This window comes from Aquila chrysaetos, chromosome 5 (genome assembly GCF_900496995.4).
Source record: "Aquila chrysaetos chrysaetos chromosome 5, bAquChr1.4, whole genome shotgun sequence".
NCBI classification, from domain to species: domain Eukaryota; kingdom Metazoa; phylum Chordata; class Aves; order Accipitriformes; family Accipitridae; genus Aquila; species Aquila chrysaetos.
The window spans coordinates 50,104,459-50,122,413 of NC_044008.1; the positions used below are offsets into that span (position 1 = coordinate 50,104,459).

A 17,955-nucleotide genomic window follows, 5' to 3' on the forward strand; every position below is an offset into this window, starting at 1 on the left:
CTTGATAACAAGGGCCCCTCAAGGGTGAATGTAGGGTTTCAAGAATGTTTTGCCAGTCACTTTATGGCTGATCCTTCACCATACTTTGTCAGCTTATATTTTCTAAAGTGCAATTACTGCTTGGGAAATAACAAGACTTAAATTCTTCAGACTGAAGAGGGAGACATAATTAATTCTATATATAGCACCTCCAAACCAAGTTAAGCTTGAGTGTTCAGACATTTCAAAAAACAGCTGCTGTAAGAATCAAAGATGATGACAAGAGACAGCAATACAAATAAATGTAAGACAGCAATGTGAAGTTTAATAATTGATTTAATAAAACCCACAATAAAGCAACACACTTCTGCTTTTTTCTTCAATTAAACAAATGCGTAGTAAATTATTAAAAAACTCCAAATACAATACATGTCTACTGTACTTCAACTTCTAATTACATCAATTGTAAACCCCAATTTAATTAAAACCTATTTGAGTATTAGTATGTGCAAAATACCTGTTGTTTGTGTTTTTTTTTTTTCCAGTAAGTTTGTAAGGACACGATGCACATTTTTCATGAACTGTGATATGACTTAATTAATGATAGTGTTTGTATTGAAGCATTAACTTCCCAAGTACAGTGCTACTTTGCCTCTGAGCTGTATGTGCTCCCATGCTGTACTCAAGTGTTCCCATTTCTTACCAGAACAGACATAAACATAATCCAGTGTTATGTGTACTTTGTCCAAATTAATACTGTGCTGTCAGTTTTCACCAATAAAAATTCATCATGTGACCCCTACCTCAAAAAAGGGGAGAAAAGAAGCCAAGATTGTTACCACCAATTGCAGGTATAAACCAGCCTGATGAATATGTGAAACCCTAGCAAGTTTCAAAACAGGCAATAGCTTAAGTATTCACAGCTGAGTATCACAATATCCGTTGTTGGGCAAAAATTTTCCTTTCTGATCCACATAGAGAACTACTTTTGATGTCAGTGGAAGTTCTGCATAAAGATCAAAGTACAGAATAAGCAAAAAATATTTGAAGCCAAGTTCTTCCCATCTTCTTAACTTTGCAGGTCATATTCTTGTTGCGCTTAGCTTCTTCAATGGAAATTACTTCAGAAGCAGGTGTAAATTGGAGCTTGATAATAGCTCAGTGTCAGGTTTTATCATCCCATGTACATTCAAAGTACAGGGATTCCACCATGAGGCTAAGCAATTCAGTTTTGTGAACTTCAAGGTGTCCGGATGAATAAATAGTCTTTTCAAATTGCCTCATCTCTCTATGAATAAGAAAAGGCCTTTCTACCTCTGTAGGTCGTTATATTATTGTCGAAAACAATATTATGATATTGTTGTCCAGCACCATTAGGTTACTGAGCTTGCTTGGATTTTGCTTTATTCATAAAGCCAAGTAGTGGGGACTGCTATTGCAGTGGCATTCCTGTCGGGATACTGCCATCCTGTGCTCAAAGCAAAGATGAAAAAAGGTCAGAGATCTGTGACTGAGGGAATAATACATATCTAAAACTTCTGCTCCCCACTTTCCTGTTAGATGCATGTATTTTACATGTCTGTAGATTGTGATTGAGAGTATCTCCACATCAAGCATAGTTTCTATCATTTGACTTTTCTTTTAAAACAAAATAATCATGGAAAAATGATCAATTACAGGACATTTATTAATTATAATTAGAATGCGTGCTAATCAACTGGCCTTTTAATGTGAATCAAATGTTGACATTCAAGATATTATTAATAATAAATTCATCTTGCAAGTCAAAACTTTGTAAAATAAATAACCTGTTTCTAATATATAAACCCTATTCTAAAATACATTAAAGATAACTGATCACTTAAAACACTTTGGGTCCAGTGTTGGGTCTCTAGTTAAATACCAGAAGTCTGGGCAAGGATCTTCCTGTGTGGATCTCTGAGTGCCCAGATTAAAGCTAACTTTCTGGTCTGGGTACAGTGAATTCTGTATTTTGCAGTGTCTCCAAAGAGACAGTTTCCAAAAGAATTCAACTAGCACTGTATGCATTATAGTTTAAGATACTGTATGAAAATTACTATTGCAAAAATACTGTATAATGAATTCAGGGATCATGATATATTATGGAACCCTGGCATGATCAACATTAGAGACTTTAATTGAAATACTGAATACTTGATGCTCCATTTGGAGTGCAGGTACTTTGTGGTACATATTATTGAAGGACAATATGGACTGTAATTTGTGAGGTATCTGCAGAACCACGTTGCAGTTTGTAAACAATAATCTGAAAACAGCTTTGTCTCAAAATCATAATAAATTGGATAAACCAGTACAAGGGATAGAGTGAAATGCATGTTCTGTAGGGCAACCACTGCACTGTTTGCAGCACCAGTTCTCCCTGCTGCATGTTACATGGTACAAATCCGCATATTAATGATTTCTATTTGATCATTTTCATTTTGCATTTATTGCTCTCAGTCTTTGACTAGAAGATAAAGAATAAGGCAGCAGTTCCCGAAACATATGAAATTAGGCACTGGAACTCTGACAACTTGCGCAGGTTTTGCTCGTTTCCTGTTTGTAACTCTGAAGCTGGACAGAGCACTTGTACATTCCAAATGTGTTCAGCAGCAGGTGTCGGGCCTTGGACTGAACTTCCTCCCATTTAGATGAACTACCAGGAACTGGAATGTCAAGAAAATAATTAATAGAATTCAATCCTCAAGAAACCTGGACAATCCAGCTGTTCTCAAATTTATCACAGTGTTACCAACTAGAATAATTGTTTTTCACACTCATTAATTTAATATTGTTCTGTGGTCACTATGTATTCTCTATATATTATTTTACACCTTTTAGGTCTATATCCTCTAACTAGAATCACCTCTTGATAAAAGTGTGCGTGTTTGACACCACCCCCCACCCCACCCAAAAAATTGAGCTTTCTTACTAAGAATTAATATTCATGGTACCATTAGATATCTAAATCAGCACGTTTTGGCAAAACATATTTATTATTTTTATGTCAGATTGTTCCATATTAGAACTTCACCCTGTCTTTCCCTGGACAAAATAAGGGAATTTCTGAGAGAAATTTTTTTTTTCTTCCTCCCCAACCCCCCCCCAAAGAATCTGTATTGAATGTTTCAATACAAATATATTTTCTTTGCACAATTTTCATTTACACTGTGTCTTTCTGGGCCAATGCGTTCTATACCTTGCTGTACAAAACCATAATTAGTAGATTTCCCCCCCCCCCCCCCCCCAGAATGGTATTTCCTGGTTCAACTTAAATAACAATATGGGGCAGGGGGGAGCGGTTCTACACTTAGATTTAATTTAGAATTATGCTATACAGCAGCTTACCTAGTTGCAAGTGGACTATGGCAGTTGTTTTTCCTGCAGTGAGAGACCAAACATTTAAATCTTCTATAGAATAAACATCTTCAATTTTCATCAAGTCTTCCTTAATGCGATCCACATTTAAATGCCTTGGAACTCCTGCAATACCAAACATGAGATAAAATTAATTCTGTCTTCTGCAAACTCTCAGTGGCCTTTAAAATGTCATGACAGATCTCCATGTCAAAAGAGTTTATAATTTGTGCTGTTGGAAGTCATTAGTAACTTCCAAGTTATCAATAGAGAAGAATATGCAAATTGGCATATTAAGTCCAATATGGGTACAGAAGTTGTACAGGAATTGCAGTGTTGTCTCAAATGTTGTTTTTCCTGTCCAGAATCTGCTCTCTGGCAGTAGCCAGCATTAGATCCTTTAGAGCGATGTACTTGTGTAGACAACTTTACTGCAGCTTCTAACACCTAGTAACTGCTTAGACCAGACACTTAAGGTCAGAATCTAAAAAAAAAAATAACGCTAGGGCCTGTATTCTGCTGTCTCCTGAAACTTCTCTCTTCAGGTAACTGGTATCATTTTCAAGTGCTCATAGTAATCCATCTACAGTGGTTAACGCATGACTTTATCTTATAGCATGGCATCTTTGCAAATCAATGATTGCACTGATAAAGTCCTTCTGGACGTAGTATTTTCAGCAGCTACAGCACCTCTAATGCTTCCCTACTCCACCCTTTAGCTGTACAAAGGGCAGAATCAAAATTTTAGACTATCAACATGGGTCAAAAACTAGTACAAAAATACTGAATAAACTCTGTTTCTGAACAGTTTTGTTTCTATCATAGCTTTTTACTGCTTATCTTCCAGTTTTATGGAGTTTGATTATACGTACTATGAAGAGTTCAGCCACTTGCTTCTCAAATTTCTTCAGAATTTTTGGATGACTTCTCTCTGAACCTGATGCCTTACTGTCTTTTAAAATTATGTTCGTTCCAGTACCATCTCTTTTGAAAGGTCACTGTTTAGGATTGTCTCATATTAAACAAAATTTTCCTTCTAGTGAAGACCATAAAAAATTATTTAACTGATAAATAACTAGCTAACTGCGAGGTATTATTTCTACAGCCGCCTTCTCCCCAGGAAACATGGACTCAAATTTTGATATCTCACATCATGCTATTGATAGGCTTCCATGCTGCCTTACAAATCTGTATTAAAAGCTAGAATCTCATTGCTTGTATTAGATAATCATTTAAGTTTTTAATTTAGCATTCCTAGTATAATGATGAAACTTAAGTTAAAATTAATACTGAAAGCTGATACAACTCCAAGGACATAAAGCCCACCTATCATCACTTTTAATAACATCATTAATTTGGAGATTCTTATGACAACTAGAATACCTCTGCAAACAGCTACAAGTCAAAATATCTGGAATCTGATACACCACTAGTTTCTTATCTGTTTTCTTCAGCTAAATCTTAGCTATTGCATTGGAGCTAATTGAGGTTTCTTAAGCAAATATCACCATTTTTGCCTTCTCAGTGAACTTCCATTTTGTTGTTTTGGGGGGGAGTTTGTTGGGGTTTTTTTCCCCTAAATGACAGCAAAAGCACCTGACATTGAAGATTTTTGAGGTCCTTGATTTAACCTCGTAACATAATAAAAGTAAAGTCAGTAATAGCTCACGTGAGACACCTAGGAAGGTGCAGTTAAAACCTAGGATTTTTCTCCCATCCCTAACATCTTCACTTTCATAAGGTAAAAGTACTAAATCAAGCAGTAATAGTTGGCATGTTAGCTATGATAATGCAAAGAATGTTGCTGGCATCTTTCCCTCTAAGTCACCACATGAGATAAGATTCTTGAGCTTGTGTTCAGCTTTTTCTTTCCTTTTTTTTTCTTCTTCCTTTTTACACCACTCTTTACTTGTAGATTCCCCTACAGTAACAGTAGAAGCACACAAGTAATACAACAGCACTTGTGGAAAACGGGAAGACGGGACAGGCGTGAACTACCTGTCCAGCCATTTGGCCTAAGCTTGCTTCCTCCTTTTACGTGTGTTCACATTCACTTTTAACTTTACAAGTAATGAAAGTGTAGAGCTGAGTGTGGGCAAATGTTCGCTTAGTTTAGCTGATAGGCACTGCAGACGCACAAGAAAGTTCTGTACATTTCACTTTACCATCTCCTGATGGGAAAGGGTGAGCAGAGCTAGGACTTGTGTCATTCTGGCAGAGGTCAAAGACACCTAAAGACTGCTGCAACTTAGATGAGCCATCAAGAACCAACAGACTAAAGCAGCAGCAGGATAAACAAGTCTCCAGACACAATCCATATTGTTAGAGATGGTGATCATGATGTCAAAAAAAGTGCCAATGCTCACTGGTATTTGACATGTAAAGTACTGCAGACTGTGCACAGATCTTACCTTCCAGAATAATAACTCCTGTGTCACACAGAATTCGAACTGTTGTCAAAACCACCAGTATGGAGAATACATATGTACATATAGGATCAGCAATCTTGTATTCTGGCTGCAAGGGAAGTTCCAAAGTGTTAAAGGATGTATGAAAATAAGCTCACTTATAAAAAAAATGTGACTCAGAAAATGCAGTTACTTCTAGCTACAACTTTAATGAATATTTCTTTTTGTTTGATACATAATAGAGATAGCCTTTGCTTATTTTGCATGAATGTATGAAGCTTATAATAGAATATCACGAAGTATTTTTTTTAATAACTTAAAAAAACAAGTCCCTTTTTAATTTAATCACTGGAGTTGAAATTAAAAAAATTCCACCCTGCCTCAAAGACTAGCCATTCCTTACCTTAAAGCGTATGATATATGCAGCTACGAGCACACCAATACTTTGTACCAGGTCCCCAAGGGCATGTACAAATGCTGCTCTCACGGCAAGGCTGCTGTGTCCATGGCTACTGCTGTGGGCTGTGTTAGGAGAGTTCGACTGAGGTACGTGAGAGTGAGGGTGGGAATGGGAGTGGGAATGAAGGTGGCCAGATTGATTCAGCAAAAAACCCATTCTGAAAGTGAAAGAAGAAAAACACGCCAAGAAACAGGCTTTAAGTTTTGGTGGGTGGGGGTTTTTTGTTGCTTTTTTTCTTGTCTTTTAAACCAAAGAATTGAAAAAGTAATACTCAGTATCATTTCTTGTCTTAGTTATGAAAATGAAGAGGTCCAGCAAAATTACATCCCATGAGAAAGTTACAGGGCATGAATGAATTACCAGCTTATTCAGAAATATATTTATAAGTGTTAATGGAGAGAAAGGGAGATCTTACATTAAGTTAACTGCAACACCAACCGCTGCTGTAATCAGCATGATATCGCCATTTATTTCATAGTCCATATGGATAGTTCTTTGAACAGCTTCATACAAGAGGAATGCCATAAGGATATAGACCAGCAATACACTAATGATGGCTGACAACACTTCTGCAAACAGAAAGGAAACAACATTACAAAAGTGAGTCTCAGATCTATTTCTATTTCCAAATTAGAATGTGGACAGAGCCTTAATTATTTTAACTATACAATGCGTGTTATAACCCTTATGCACAACTAACAAGTTGTGCAGTAAATAAAACTCATAAAATAGGATTAACAAATGGAGTTTGTTCTAATAATTCCTTCACACTTCCCTGTCAGTATATCCCTCAAATTATGTTTTCTCTGAAAATTTCTGCACGGGCTATGACTGTGACTTCTTCAGGCAACCCAGAACTTTTGCCTGACAAGTCACAAACAAAGGCCCTGTCCACAGGAGAGGAAGATAGGTGATCTCAAACATCACCAGCCCACCTACAAATAAGAGAAAACTTGATTTCAAGTGTCCACAGTATTAAGCTGGATTTAGATAGGACTTTTGTATATCCCTTTGTATTTAGGATGGAGAAAAAATTATAAAAAGATTAAGAAACTGAACAGTACAAACTTGTCAGACATATTACTCCTAAGCTTCTTGACATATGTGTACCTACATGTTATTCATTGCAGATTTCAGCTATGAAGGATTGCTTAATATAAGTTCCTGTATTGCTGTAATACACTGTTTTAGCATTAGCTAATGTTTACCAAATACTCATATTTCACAAAAGTAAGAATGTTACAACTAACATTTTGGTGTAGCAATTTTATCTGATCAGCAGGGACTTTCAAAAGGGCACATATATCAAAATAAAGAGAAAATTAGAAAGTTAATAAAAAGTATTTCATTGTCCTGCACCTTCCACTGCCATTTACATCTGTGGAAATTGGTTACAGCTCTCTATAAGGTTCCTGCTGTTCTGATGTGAGGTAAATAGGCCTGAATATTTTACGGGTCGGGACCTTAGTGCTGTCTGCCTCAGTACCCAAGTCATGAAATTGGGCTAGTAATAGCATACATAAACCTGTGGAGGATGAGTCCACACTACAGTTTTAAGGTCCTACTATAAAGAATATAGGTATTTCCAAATGGGTCACTAGATTCCTTTTAACATAAACATACTTTTACCCTCTAGCTTCATATTGTGAAAATGATTGCCCTATTGCAGCTGAAACTTAAAAAAAAAAAAAAGGGGGGGGGGGGGGGGGCAAGATACCTGACAGAGAAAACACTGGCCCAGTTAAAAGACTGTCTCAGTTAGAAACAAGTTAATACAGGGCTTTACAAAAAGCACTGGGAAAACCTTAATGCTAGCTCCATTGTATTGCATGTAAATCTGCAGCCATGCCTGAGTAACCTGTAATCATTATGCATAATGCTCTTGACTGTCACTTGCCAGATGGACCCCTGGGATCTTAGCCTTCTTGTGTGAATTCAAAGATCAGAGTTGGAATTAATTTACTTGGAATTGTAATGATTGTTCTTCCCCCTTGTTCCACACATGTTGCCCTCATTTATTCCCCAGTAAGGGCAAAATTCCGCTCTTGGCTCTACCATAGCTCTAAGAATACTGATCTGAGAATGGCCTTGCTTTTCCCTCTGATTTGAATCTGTCAGCGTGTAGTATAACTTTGGTTACTGCAGAAGGTGTCATTTCTAACACAGAACTGCCTTAATTTTATTTATTGAATATTACAGTAAAAAGCATGCAGCTATATAAGCATTTTAATATCACTAAAATCACTTGATCCATACACTGAATTTTTAACATCATTATGGGCGAAGAAACTCACACCAACGCATTCAGCTGCTCAGTAGTGTGTCAGTGCCTGGACAAGTACCAGCATTACCAGGCAGTAACAAGGCTCTGAAAGGCAATTGTCACAATCTCAGATGATTGCAGAGCAACATGAAAATCCTGGAAATATCCATGCAAGTGGTAGCGTTCTTTACAAAGCAGGCAGATTATTCAGGGCAACAGCCTTAAAAAAACCCAGTACATTGCTTAGAAGATTTTTCCAGAATGCTTTTTAAAAAATTTGTGAAGCCATAGCACATTAGCATTTACCAAAGAAATAACATATTTTGGTTTTACAATCTAAAAACTTATTTTCTGCAACGGAAACTAGCGTTTTCCTTGCAGTTTCTTTCAGAGTCATTGTCATGTCAGAATTGTAGATTTGTGCTGAGATCTTTCACTTCCTGTGAAATGAACTGTGCACTGTCTCAGTGGACTGACTGATTCTGTCATTACTAACATTGTCTCTGCAGCAATGGAAAAATGCCAAGTTCCATATCTATGCTTAAATCTGCTCAGCGTCTTGCTGAGAAGGAGGTATCTCCACTTGGTGGTGAAACAGAACTATTTTTGGCTTCAAGAATATAATCCTTCTTAGACATGACTGCAATTTCCATTATTTTGTCTTCACTTTTCTAACCCATTCCTGAATCTGTCAGCTTCCTTTTCACCACTGAAAATGGAATAAAACTGAAGATGGAGCATACATATTATGTATTCAAAGAGAATTCAAATAAATGAAAACTAGTGCTAATTTCCTTCTGGAATTTGACTAGACAACTAATGGGTCTGTTGTCTTTACAATGCAGTGTTTATGGGAACGAGTTTGAAAAGTCAACGTTCTGCAAACTAAAGTGACAATGAGCACCAGAAACATTGTTCATTAGAATGTTTTCATGCTTACATTATCTTAAAACTTGATGCAAAGCAGGTCAGCGATGAGACAGTTCTTGCATGTATTCCCAGTTTTAAACAAATGCTCCCCGTTTTTTCTGTGACAGATGCTCAATCTGTACCCTATCTTTAACATTCTGTCATGTTTTAACATCTCTCTCATGAAATTCAAGCTATTGTTGAGCTTATATTATTTGCTGACAAGCTTCTTACATATAGGTTATTTGGAAAAACATGTTACAGTGAGGATATACCCTAGAAGCAGCTTTGTTCCATTGCCAACATTCACTGATGTGTGAAACTGGGCCCTCAGGCCACGGCATCCAGACTGGGTGCCTAAAATCAGGCAAATAAATTTCACAAATGTGACTTTAGAAAATCTGTGTATAGTAATTTTGAACCATCCCATCTTCTGTACTTGCAGAGCCTAGGTCAAGGTTTGGGGGTCTCTTGCAGGGCCTTTACCTGCTTCCCCTTCCTCACTGCAGCCACAGAAAACTTTTCCCCCCACCCCCAGGCTCTAGTCCTCCTCCTCCTACAGAGAAAGCTGCACTGCTGCTACTCACGCAGAATGGTTGAGGTAGAAAGGAACCCCTGGAAACTGTATAGTCCAGCTCAAAGCAAGGTTAACTCTAGCAAGTTGCTCAGGGCTGTGTCCAGTTGGGTTTTGAGTATTTCCAACTGCGGAGACTACGCAACCCATTCTAGTGTTTGACTACCTACTGGCACTGGGCAGCAGAAAAGGAGTAATTGTTGCAGAACTGAGAAGCTGCTCCCTGTAGCTTCTCCCAGGGAGAAGATGGTGCCCAGGGAGAAGATGGTGGGTGATACGGACTAATTCTATGGGCCAGATCCGACCCATGGGCCACCACTGGATCAGTCTGGGCAGTATTTTTATTTGCAGTAAATGCAAAAAAAAAAGAAAAAAAAGATATAGAAAGTGAGGTGGCAGGAATCCTCAGGGATTTGTGTTTGCAAAGTGCTATGGAGTCCTCAAATTAATTGAAAAGTCAGTGAAAAATTACAGAACTGACTGAGATTTTAATGGTTAAGTAAGTTTCTTCTATTTTTCTTAAGATTAACTCATCTTTTAAGCTAGGCCATGGCATGTTCAATGTATATACTATTTGGTTTTAGAAAAGTTACAAAGACAGACACATAAAGTACTCAAATGATTTTTAAATAGGGTTAAAATATGTATAAATGCTAGCAAACATCCTTCTGGGGAGCATGAGCAAATGCGAGGGGCATATCTGCAAGGTCAGGTTTCAGTATGAGGGGAGCTCCTATCGCAAAATTAAAACTTCTTGAAAGAAAAGTTTGTAATGGGAAATGCTGGCATTGTTAATGCTTTCTTGCTAAAGCCCCAAAGATCTTTGCTAGTGTATAGAGTTATGCATTCATGCATTAGTGACTAACCGATGACAAATGACTGGAAGTGATGGAGTTGTTGAATTCTACTGCTGTTCTAGCAGCCAAAATAAGAATTGCAAATAATGACTACAGAAGACTTTGAAATTCCTTGAAAAATATACACTATAGAATGTATAGAGCAGAGGTAGCAAACTGTGACACTAGAAATTATCTATTTCATGAAGAGTAAAGGTTGAAGCTTTTGGTAAAATGTCTACAAGACCTGCAGCTGTACATTATGAATTACTATATCCAGTTAGCAACCACATGAAAACACCCTTTATCATCATTATGTTTCCAAATATGAAGTAATGAATCCTGAAAAAATACCCTTCCAAGGTTTAATACATAATTCTGTTTATACTTCTTTTTACAGACACCTAAAATGAGCAGAGGTCAAGTAACTTACTGTAATGTAAACCATGGGACATTTTGACCTCTGCTTTGTGTGGTTTGGGGAGTGCAAGAGGAATACTGATTTATGTAGCTTCTGGCAGGGCAGAGCTCTCTGATAATATGCTCTACAGAAATTTTTAGTTCTGGATTAAGATGTCATTTTTCACATTGAATAGGACCTTTTTCCAGTGTCATAATTCTACTGAAGTCAATGGGACTTCATAAATCCTAGGCACTGGCAACAATCTGTTGTGAACAACTGACTGACATGTACAGCTCCTGCACCAACAAGCTCCTCAGTGTGTCACACAAGCAGTAACAGTGGTACAGCAGTGAGTGACCAAAGAATGTGCCCCTCTTCTGCTCAACAGCCTCAATTCCAAAGCACAAAGGTGCACAGGGGCCTAACCTAAAGCAACAGCCCAGTAACTATGGATGGGCTGTGAAACACAGCTGCATATCCACCCTTGTTCTTGCTGGGGACAGCTTCCCTCCTCTGAACCCTTTTTAAACTTCTTAGGCCATGGTTCATATGTAGGAAGTCATATTTACAATGTCATCATGTATCCAGTTCCCCAACCTTCTTCTTTAAGATGGAAGATGTATCAAGCATTCAGAATTTAACTCTGAATCTGCTAAGTCCTAGTTCCACAGAGATGGAGAGACTCATCCTGCTCCCAGTGAGTGAAATGCTGCCATCAAACTTCACTTTTGGCTGAGGTTTAACATTTAAAAATTTATTTTTTTATTATCTATTCCCTTGTGGCAATACAATCTATGTAGTGGATTCACAATGGCCAGTGAAAAGGACATGAGAGTCAGGGTGTTAACCATAAAGCAACTTTTAGGTTTGTTGCTACTTTCTTTCTAGTTACCTATTCTTCTAGAATTAGGTGACCTTTACAATTGTTGCTTAAAATACTCTGTTAATAGCAAAAGCTGGTATCTACATACCTAAACGATGAAATCCAAAAGTGAACCTCTTTGTGGGAGATTTTGCAGACAGCCAGAGAGCAAGCAGGGTCAAAATAATACCGCTAAGGTCAGTTAACATATGAAGTGCATCTGTCATAATTGCTAGACTGTTAGCAACATATCCACCTGAAAACAAAGTTGGAAAAGTCAGGACACATGACATTAATGATTCTAGATAATATCCTCTTGGCATAGCTTACAGGTTGGGGGCGGGGGGTGTTGTATTTTTTTTTTCCAGAACAGAGCATTAAGTGCATGAGAGCCTTTCTTACAATCACTAAATGGGGTTTTCTGCCATTACAATCAAAATGCCATGCTATAATTTAAAGCTACCATAGTTACAAGTGCAGTGAAATGTTCTTTTAAGAGTGACATAGAAAGTATTCACTCCTGTTATTCTCACAGAGACTACCTGCATCATAACATTTGCAAGATCAGGCCCCAAATAGTTTTGTATCTTTTCTCTATATATTATTGCGGATGTGCTTAATCAGCTGATTCTTTTATCAAGCTATGTCTGTTAAATATGTTGACATTATGGAACAGGGACAGAAATCCAATTACTCAATGGCAAGGCAATTTACCCTGCCCCCTTTTTATTCTCATTACATTATCTTTTAACCTTCATTATTCCCTGTCCTGGCAAGGGTGTATAAGTTCTGCCAATATATATTGCAGACAATGACTTTCACTTGCACAGTGTTTTCCTTTGTTATTTATTACCCTAATTTTTTCTCATAATTATGAGCTGCATTGAGACAAATAACCTCAGATCAAAGGTTAATATCTCTGTTCCAATTCAACTGCTAATGCTACTATGGGATGGGTGAGATTTAAACAACGCACCTGTCTCTTAAACATCCCTTATCCAAAGGGGAATCAAGGACAGGCTGCGTTGTCTTCCATATGCATGAAGGTAAGCCCATTTTCTCAGAAAGATCACATCTTTAGCGTCAGCTCAGCTGTGATTTAGTTTCTCTTTTTACCTTGAGATTGTCATTCAGCCTGTAAATTCTACTGAGCACAAGCATGCAGCTGGTGTGCCATTTGGCAGGCTTGAGGCTCCAACTAACATTCTGAGTAAAGGTATCTTCATATACAATTAAAACTGTCTTAAGTGAAGAGGCTGACCATGAGGAGATAGCAACGGGAAATTCACAGCTGGCTGATTGCTTTCAAGACTAGTTATAAAACATGTGTGGGTGGGTGGCTGTGGGTGTTTGTATGTGTACACACCTGCAGACAGCATGGCTGATACTCTAGTATTGCTTGTACTGTGGGTGACTACCAAATACAGCACATTTCAACCAGTTCCTTTCCTCCATCCCCCTTTCTTCAGTTGTTCCAAAGTTTCCAAGTCACATTCTTCTGAGGCTGCAATTTTCCAAAGGCCATCACAGCTCAAAAATAATGAGTTTTTAAGATTTAGCAATTCAGCAGCTTTTCAAGTAAAATGAGTTATGCCTTTCCTTTCTGAATTAATTTGTGTTCTCACATGATTTAAAAAAGTATGACTTAGAAATGTGCAACTCAGCCTCTTTTATAGTCAACATAGAAGAAACAGTAATTTATATCTAAGGACATTCAATTTAGTAGTTTACATGTATGATCATTTAAAGTATCTATGTTAATTCACATGTATTAATTTTGAGAATCACTTCAGTGCAAGATGAGTCAATTCTATTTCAGCTAGCCTCTCACTTAAAGATTTTAAAAATAAAATGATAAAGAAGGAATTCAGGTACTGAAGCTAATCATAATGCAGCATGTGGATTAAGAAAACATAATTGAGATTTATGAAATTCTGAAATCAAAGGCGCTCTGTTTCCAAACGTATCAGTTCATTGCTTGGTTAAAGGTACTGCCTAAGGGCTGTTTAAACATGACTGGCAACTTGGAAAAAGAAGACATCTATAACCTTTACAAATAGACAGCTTGATGGCTCACCACTGTTTTCAGTGACCCGTGAAGGACAACAGTCCTCCTCATGGACGATCAATTAGAAATCTCTAAACATAGCTGAAAACATCAAAATCCTGTCAGAAAAGCTAACTAGGACTTGCAATATGTTTTTCATTTCTTGATGCTAAATGGTTCCCACAAAGTGTAAGTTGTTATCTGACTTTTACAATGACTGTTCATCAAATTAAATAACAAACACTGAGGTGGGCTGGGGTAATGAGCTTGGCTATACTTTGGAAAAAATAGGCCAATCAAGATTTCATAAAAAAGGTGCTGAAACAAGATTTCCTTCATCTTGACATCGGTAACAGACAGCAGAAAGATTTTTACTGAACAAATCAATTGTCTGATTGCCTTTTTTTCAGAAACTCAAATCTGTCAAAGATCATAGAAAGAAGTCAGTTAAAATGTCCTATGTGATCAAACAAAGTTTCCCAAATACCTGAGCTACAGATCAATTCAAAGAGTTCCAAAATTTGAAACCAACCAGACAGAACACAGGGCTGGAGTGAAATAAATTAAACAGGTAGGGCACTGACCCAGGACTTGAGGGCTCCATCTTTAATTACTTGTTCTGCTGCTGATTACTTGCCCTATGACAAGTCATTCAGGTCAAGATCCACAAAAGTACAGAGATACCCAAGTCCTCTATTTATTCTCTGTGGAGGCTGTATGCCTGAATATTTTATAGGTCTGGCCCTTAGTGCTGTCTGCCCAGATAATGAAATAGGGCTGGTAACAGCATACATAAACCCGAGGAGGATGAGCCCAGACAAATCCGCCACCCTGAGCTGAGCCTACAGGAGTCCTGGCTGTAAGGGAGAAACAACAGATGATGTGACAGTGATGAGGGAGTATTTTTACTCTCAACACCTATTATTTCTAGAGCTCTCCCTGCACTAGCTATGGAGAGGTCTACAATAGCATGAATCGGATCCGAAGCCCCTAACAGATACACTCTTAGCAACTTCAGCATCAAGCTGCCAACAGCTCAGACATATTATTCAGCAAGGGGCCCTTCAGACGAACTCAATTCAGCATATATTAGAACTCTGATATGAATACAATCAAATAAAATCACTGTCATGTTAAAGGATGTCTGTGTCTGAGATACAACACTATGTTGCTTATCAAATTTACCCTAGTTCATGCTGAACCAAAATCTCAGCCAGAGACAAAAAACGGAGCCAAGGGGCAAATGGAGGCATTCAGCCAGATCCCTGCAACAGGTTTGATGTGAAGTGCCTTATCCATGATAAGCTGATGTATTGTAGCAGTGTTATTAATGACTAACCACACACTGAGAGATGCTGAAGGACAAAACCACTTTTTTCCATTAACCAGTGTTCCTGAAATAAGGCCACAAATAAAACTGGTGCAGATACAGTCAGCGTTCTGGTCTCTCTTTGAAAAACGGACCATTTCTCTGAGGGATTTTTTTTTCTACTTATGTGGCACATAATATATTATTTATCCTTGGGCAATGATTTTGCTCCCTATCCATCTTGTAGAACTTTCTGTCTTAAAGATATAATTCACAACTGTCCTAGGACAGGTGATCCAAGAGCATGAGCTCACTTCACACCAGCAAACATCAGATCTTCAGTCATTACTGACCAAATTTGCATAGGTGAGGAGGAGTATGTAGGTCCCATGTTACTATACCTGAGGCATCTCTGTTCTTTACTTCCAGAAAGTTTTTGTGACTTGATTTCTCCTTTTTTTTTTTTTTTCCTGGTGAATTACAGCTAATAATTCATCTGATTAGCTCTGATTTAGACTTGTGTGTTAAAATGAAAACAATTTAAAAGCCATTAATTGTTAATAGTTGCTAGAGACCTGGCTCAACATGCACATCAATGTACTGGCACTGTGTAATGCTCCCCACTACTTCAGGGGAAAGCAGATGAGAGAGTTTAAGCGTTCTTCAGGATGCTGAGTAGCACCAAGCAGACACTTGCACTGAATGGCATAGATGTATCCAGAAGACAGATGGTAACAGGACACCGATACTGATAAATGAACAGAGATTAAAAGATAAATACTATCCTTTGTAAAAATGATTAGATAATGGCAAAGGTATAACATTTAATAGCTCACCTACACATCCAAGGGACCTTCAAATTTACTTTTATTTCAAGCCTGTGCTGCTATAGCCTATTGAATAAAGCACAGTCCTTTTGTAGACTGCTGTATAATGCACAGGTTCTCTTCAACCTGAATAGCAAATGACAGCATGCCTTTATGAGGGAGCAATAAAAGCTGAACTTGAGCACCAGATTCATTCTTCTGACCAACAACAATCAGACACTTATATAGGAACAAATTCCCAGGTAAAAACCTTCTGCAAGTACTAACAAACAAAAAAGATAAAGAATTTAATCAAACAAGTTGGTGTTCTTATGCGTTGTAATGGGAAGTGTTACAATACCTATTATTTTAATTGACTTTGGTCATATGATTTATGTCTGGACAGAGCATATGCTAGTCCAGAGCACAGCAGGACATCAGGAAGTTGTCAAGGGAGTGGCTTTCTTCACTGGCTTGTTACTGATAGCTCAGGATTTGTCTTTTCAGTTGTAAGTAACAGTGTATTGCTGTACCTGGTGAATAAGGACGAATACCCGCCCAATATTAGTTTTGTTATTACGGTAAATGTCACACTTAGAAACTCTATTTCCCTCCTCTTCTCTTGTTGCAAACACAGCAAGATATTATGGCAGTAATTAAAAAATACTGAGGATTAAATTTTTCATCTTTTATTGATGTCTGTAATAAAACGCAGCTTCTCCCTTGCTAAAAACACCTTACAAACTTACAAGAGAAACTTAAAAGGAGAAATAAAAAGCCATTAGACATACCAAAAAAAAAAGCATGTTTTATGCCATTTGGGGGGACTGATGAGGTTCAGGTAAGGGAAGTTGCAAATTCCTCTTTCTTTTCTTGCGTGGAAAATACAGGTGGACTTTGCTCCTTCTCACTCTCTGAACTTGCAGCTAATCTCCCCGACCTCTCTACGTGACAGATAGTTTCTCTTAGTAAACGTTTAAAACCAAGGCCGGAGCAGCGTAACAGGCTGAGAGGCACCCGGGCCGGAGAGACGGCACAACAAGCCCCCCACTCACCTATGAGCTCCCCCGTCATGAAGAGGAGGTAGAGGAGGGCAGCGAGCGTCAGCCGCTTCTTCACCTTCCTCTGCTTGGAGCGCTCCCGCCGGCTGCTGCAGCTGCTGCAGGGGTCCGGCCGGCCGGCCCGGGCGCTGCGCAGGGCAATGTCCCGGTCCAGCAGGGAGTCGTCGTCGGAGGGCAGGCCCAGGGGCGTCCCGTTCACCGGCGTCTCCGGGGCCGCCTCCGAGGCGTCGTCCGACACCACCACTCGCAGCTTGTTAAACCGGGGGAAGTCCTCGTCCCCCACCTCGTCCGAGAAGTCAAAGGCACTGGAGTCGTTCAGGAACAAGGGGTCCTCGCTCCTCCTCAGCAGGGACTTGATGCTTGTCCAGAGGCCGGGCCCAGCCATAGCGGCGGTGCCCGGGGTGGGCGAGGGCGGGGTGGCCTCGCCGGCTCGCGGCCGATCCGCGGCGGGCGGCCCCCGCTGGCGCAGCTCCCGGTCGCAGGCGGCGCCCGTCCGCTCGCCGCCCCGTCAGGGCATGTCCCCTACATCGCCCCGCCGGGCCCTGCGCAGGCCGGGCGGAACGCAACGCGAGGCTCTGCCGCGGAGCGCGCGACGCTCGCGGCCCCCCCCCCGCCGCCGCGCCCGGCACCCAGCTGCGAGGCGCCGCGGGCGGTGTCACC

General features: G+C 39.2%; 1 protein-coding gene across 3 annotated transcripts; it reads right to left on the reverse strand.

The window, feature by feature from the left end:
* Positions 1 to 297: 297 nt before the first annotated feature.
* On the reverse strand, positions 298 to 17,955 carry SLC30A4 (solute carrier family 30 member 4). Of its 3 annotated transcripts, XM_030014637.2 has the most exons (7): positions 17,290 to 17,902; positions 12,182 to 12,328; positions 6,641 to 6,794; positions 6,169 to 6,382; positions 5,769 to 5,874; positions 3,349 to 3,483; positions 298 to 2,666 (listed from the first exon to the last, which is right to left on the reverse strand). In XM_030014637.2, the coding sequence occupies exons 1-7, from the start codon at positions 17,678 to 17,680 to the stop codon at positions 2,512 to 2,514; spliced, it is 1,302 nt and encodes a 433-aa protein (XP_029870497.1). In that variant the 5' UTR covers positions 17,681 to 17,902; the 3' UTR covers positions 298 to 2,511. The 3 variants fall into 3 exon arrangements, with proteins under 3 accessions (XP_029870497.1, XP_029870498.1, XP_040979642.1); XM_030014638.2 differs by lacking the exon at positions 12,182 to 12,328 and having other exon boundaries at positions 17,290 to 17,907; XM_041123708.1 differs by lacking the exons at positions 298 to 2,666; positions 3,349 to 3,483; positions 5,769 to 5,874; positions 6,169 to 6,382 and adding an exon at positions 8,520 to 8,593 and having other exon boundaries at positions 17,290 to 17,955.

Coding starts and splice junctions, on each gene's coding strand:
- SLC30A4 (XM_030014637.2), bottom strand. CDS start 17,680: ATGGCTGGGCCCGGCCTCTGGACAAGCATCAAGTCCCTGCTGAGGAGG. Junction 12,329..17,289: donor CATGACGGGGGAGCTCATAG/GTGAGTGGGGGG, acceptor CTTTGTTTTCAG/GTGGATATGTTGCTAACAGT. Junction 2,667..3,348: donor CATAGTCCACTTGCAACTAG/GTAAGCTGCTGT, acceptor TTGACATTCCAG/TTCCTGGTAGTTCATCTAAA.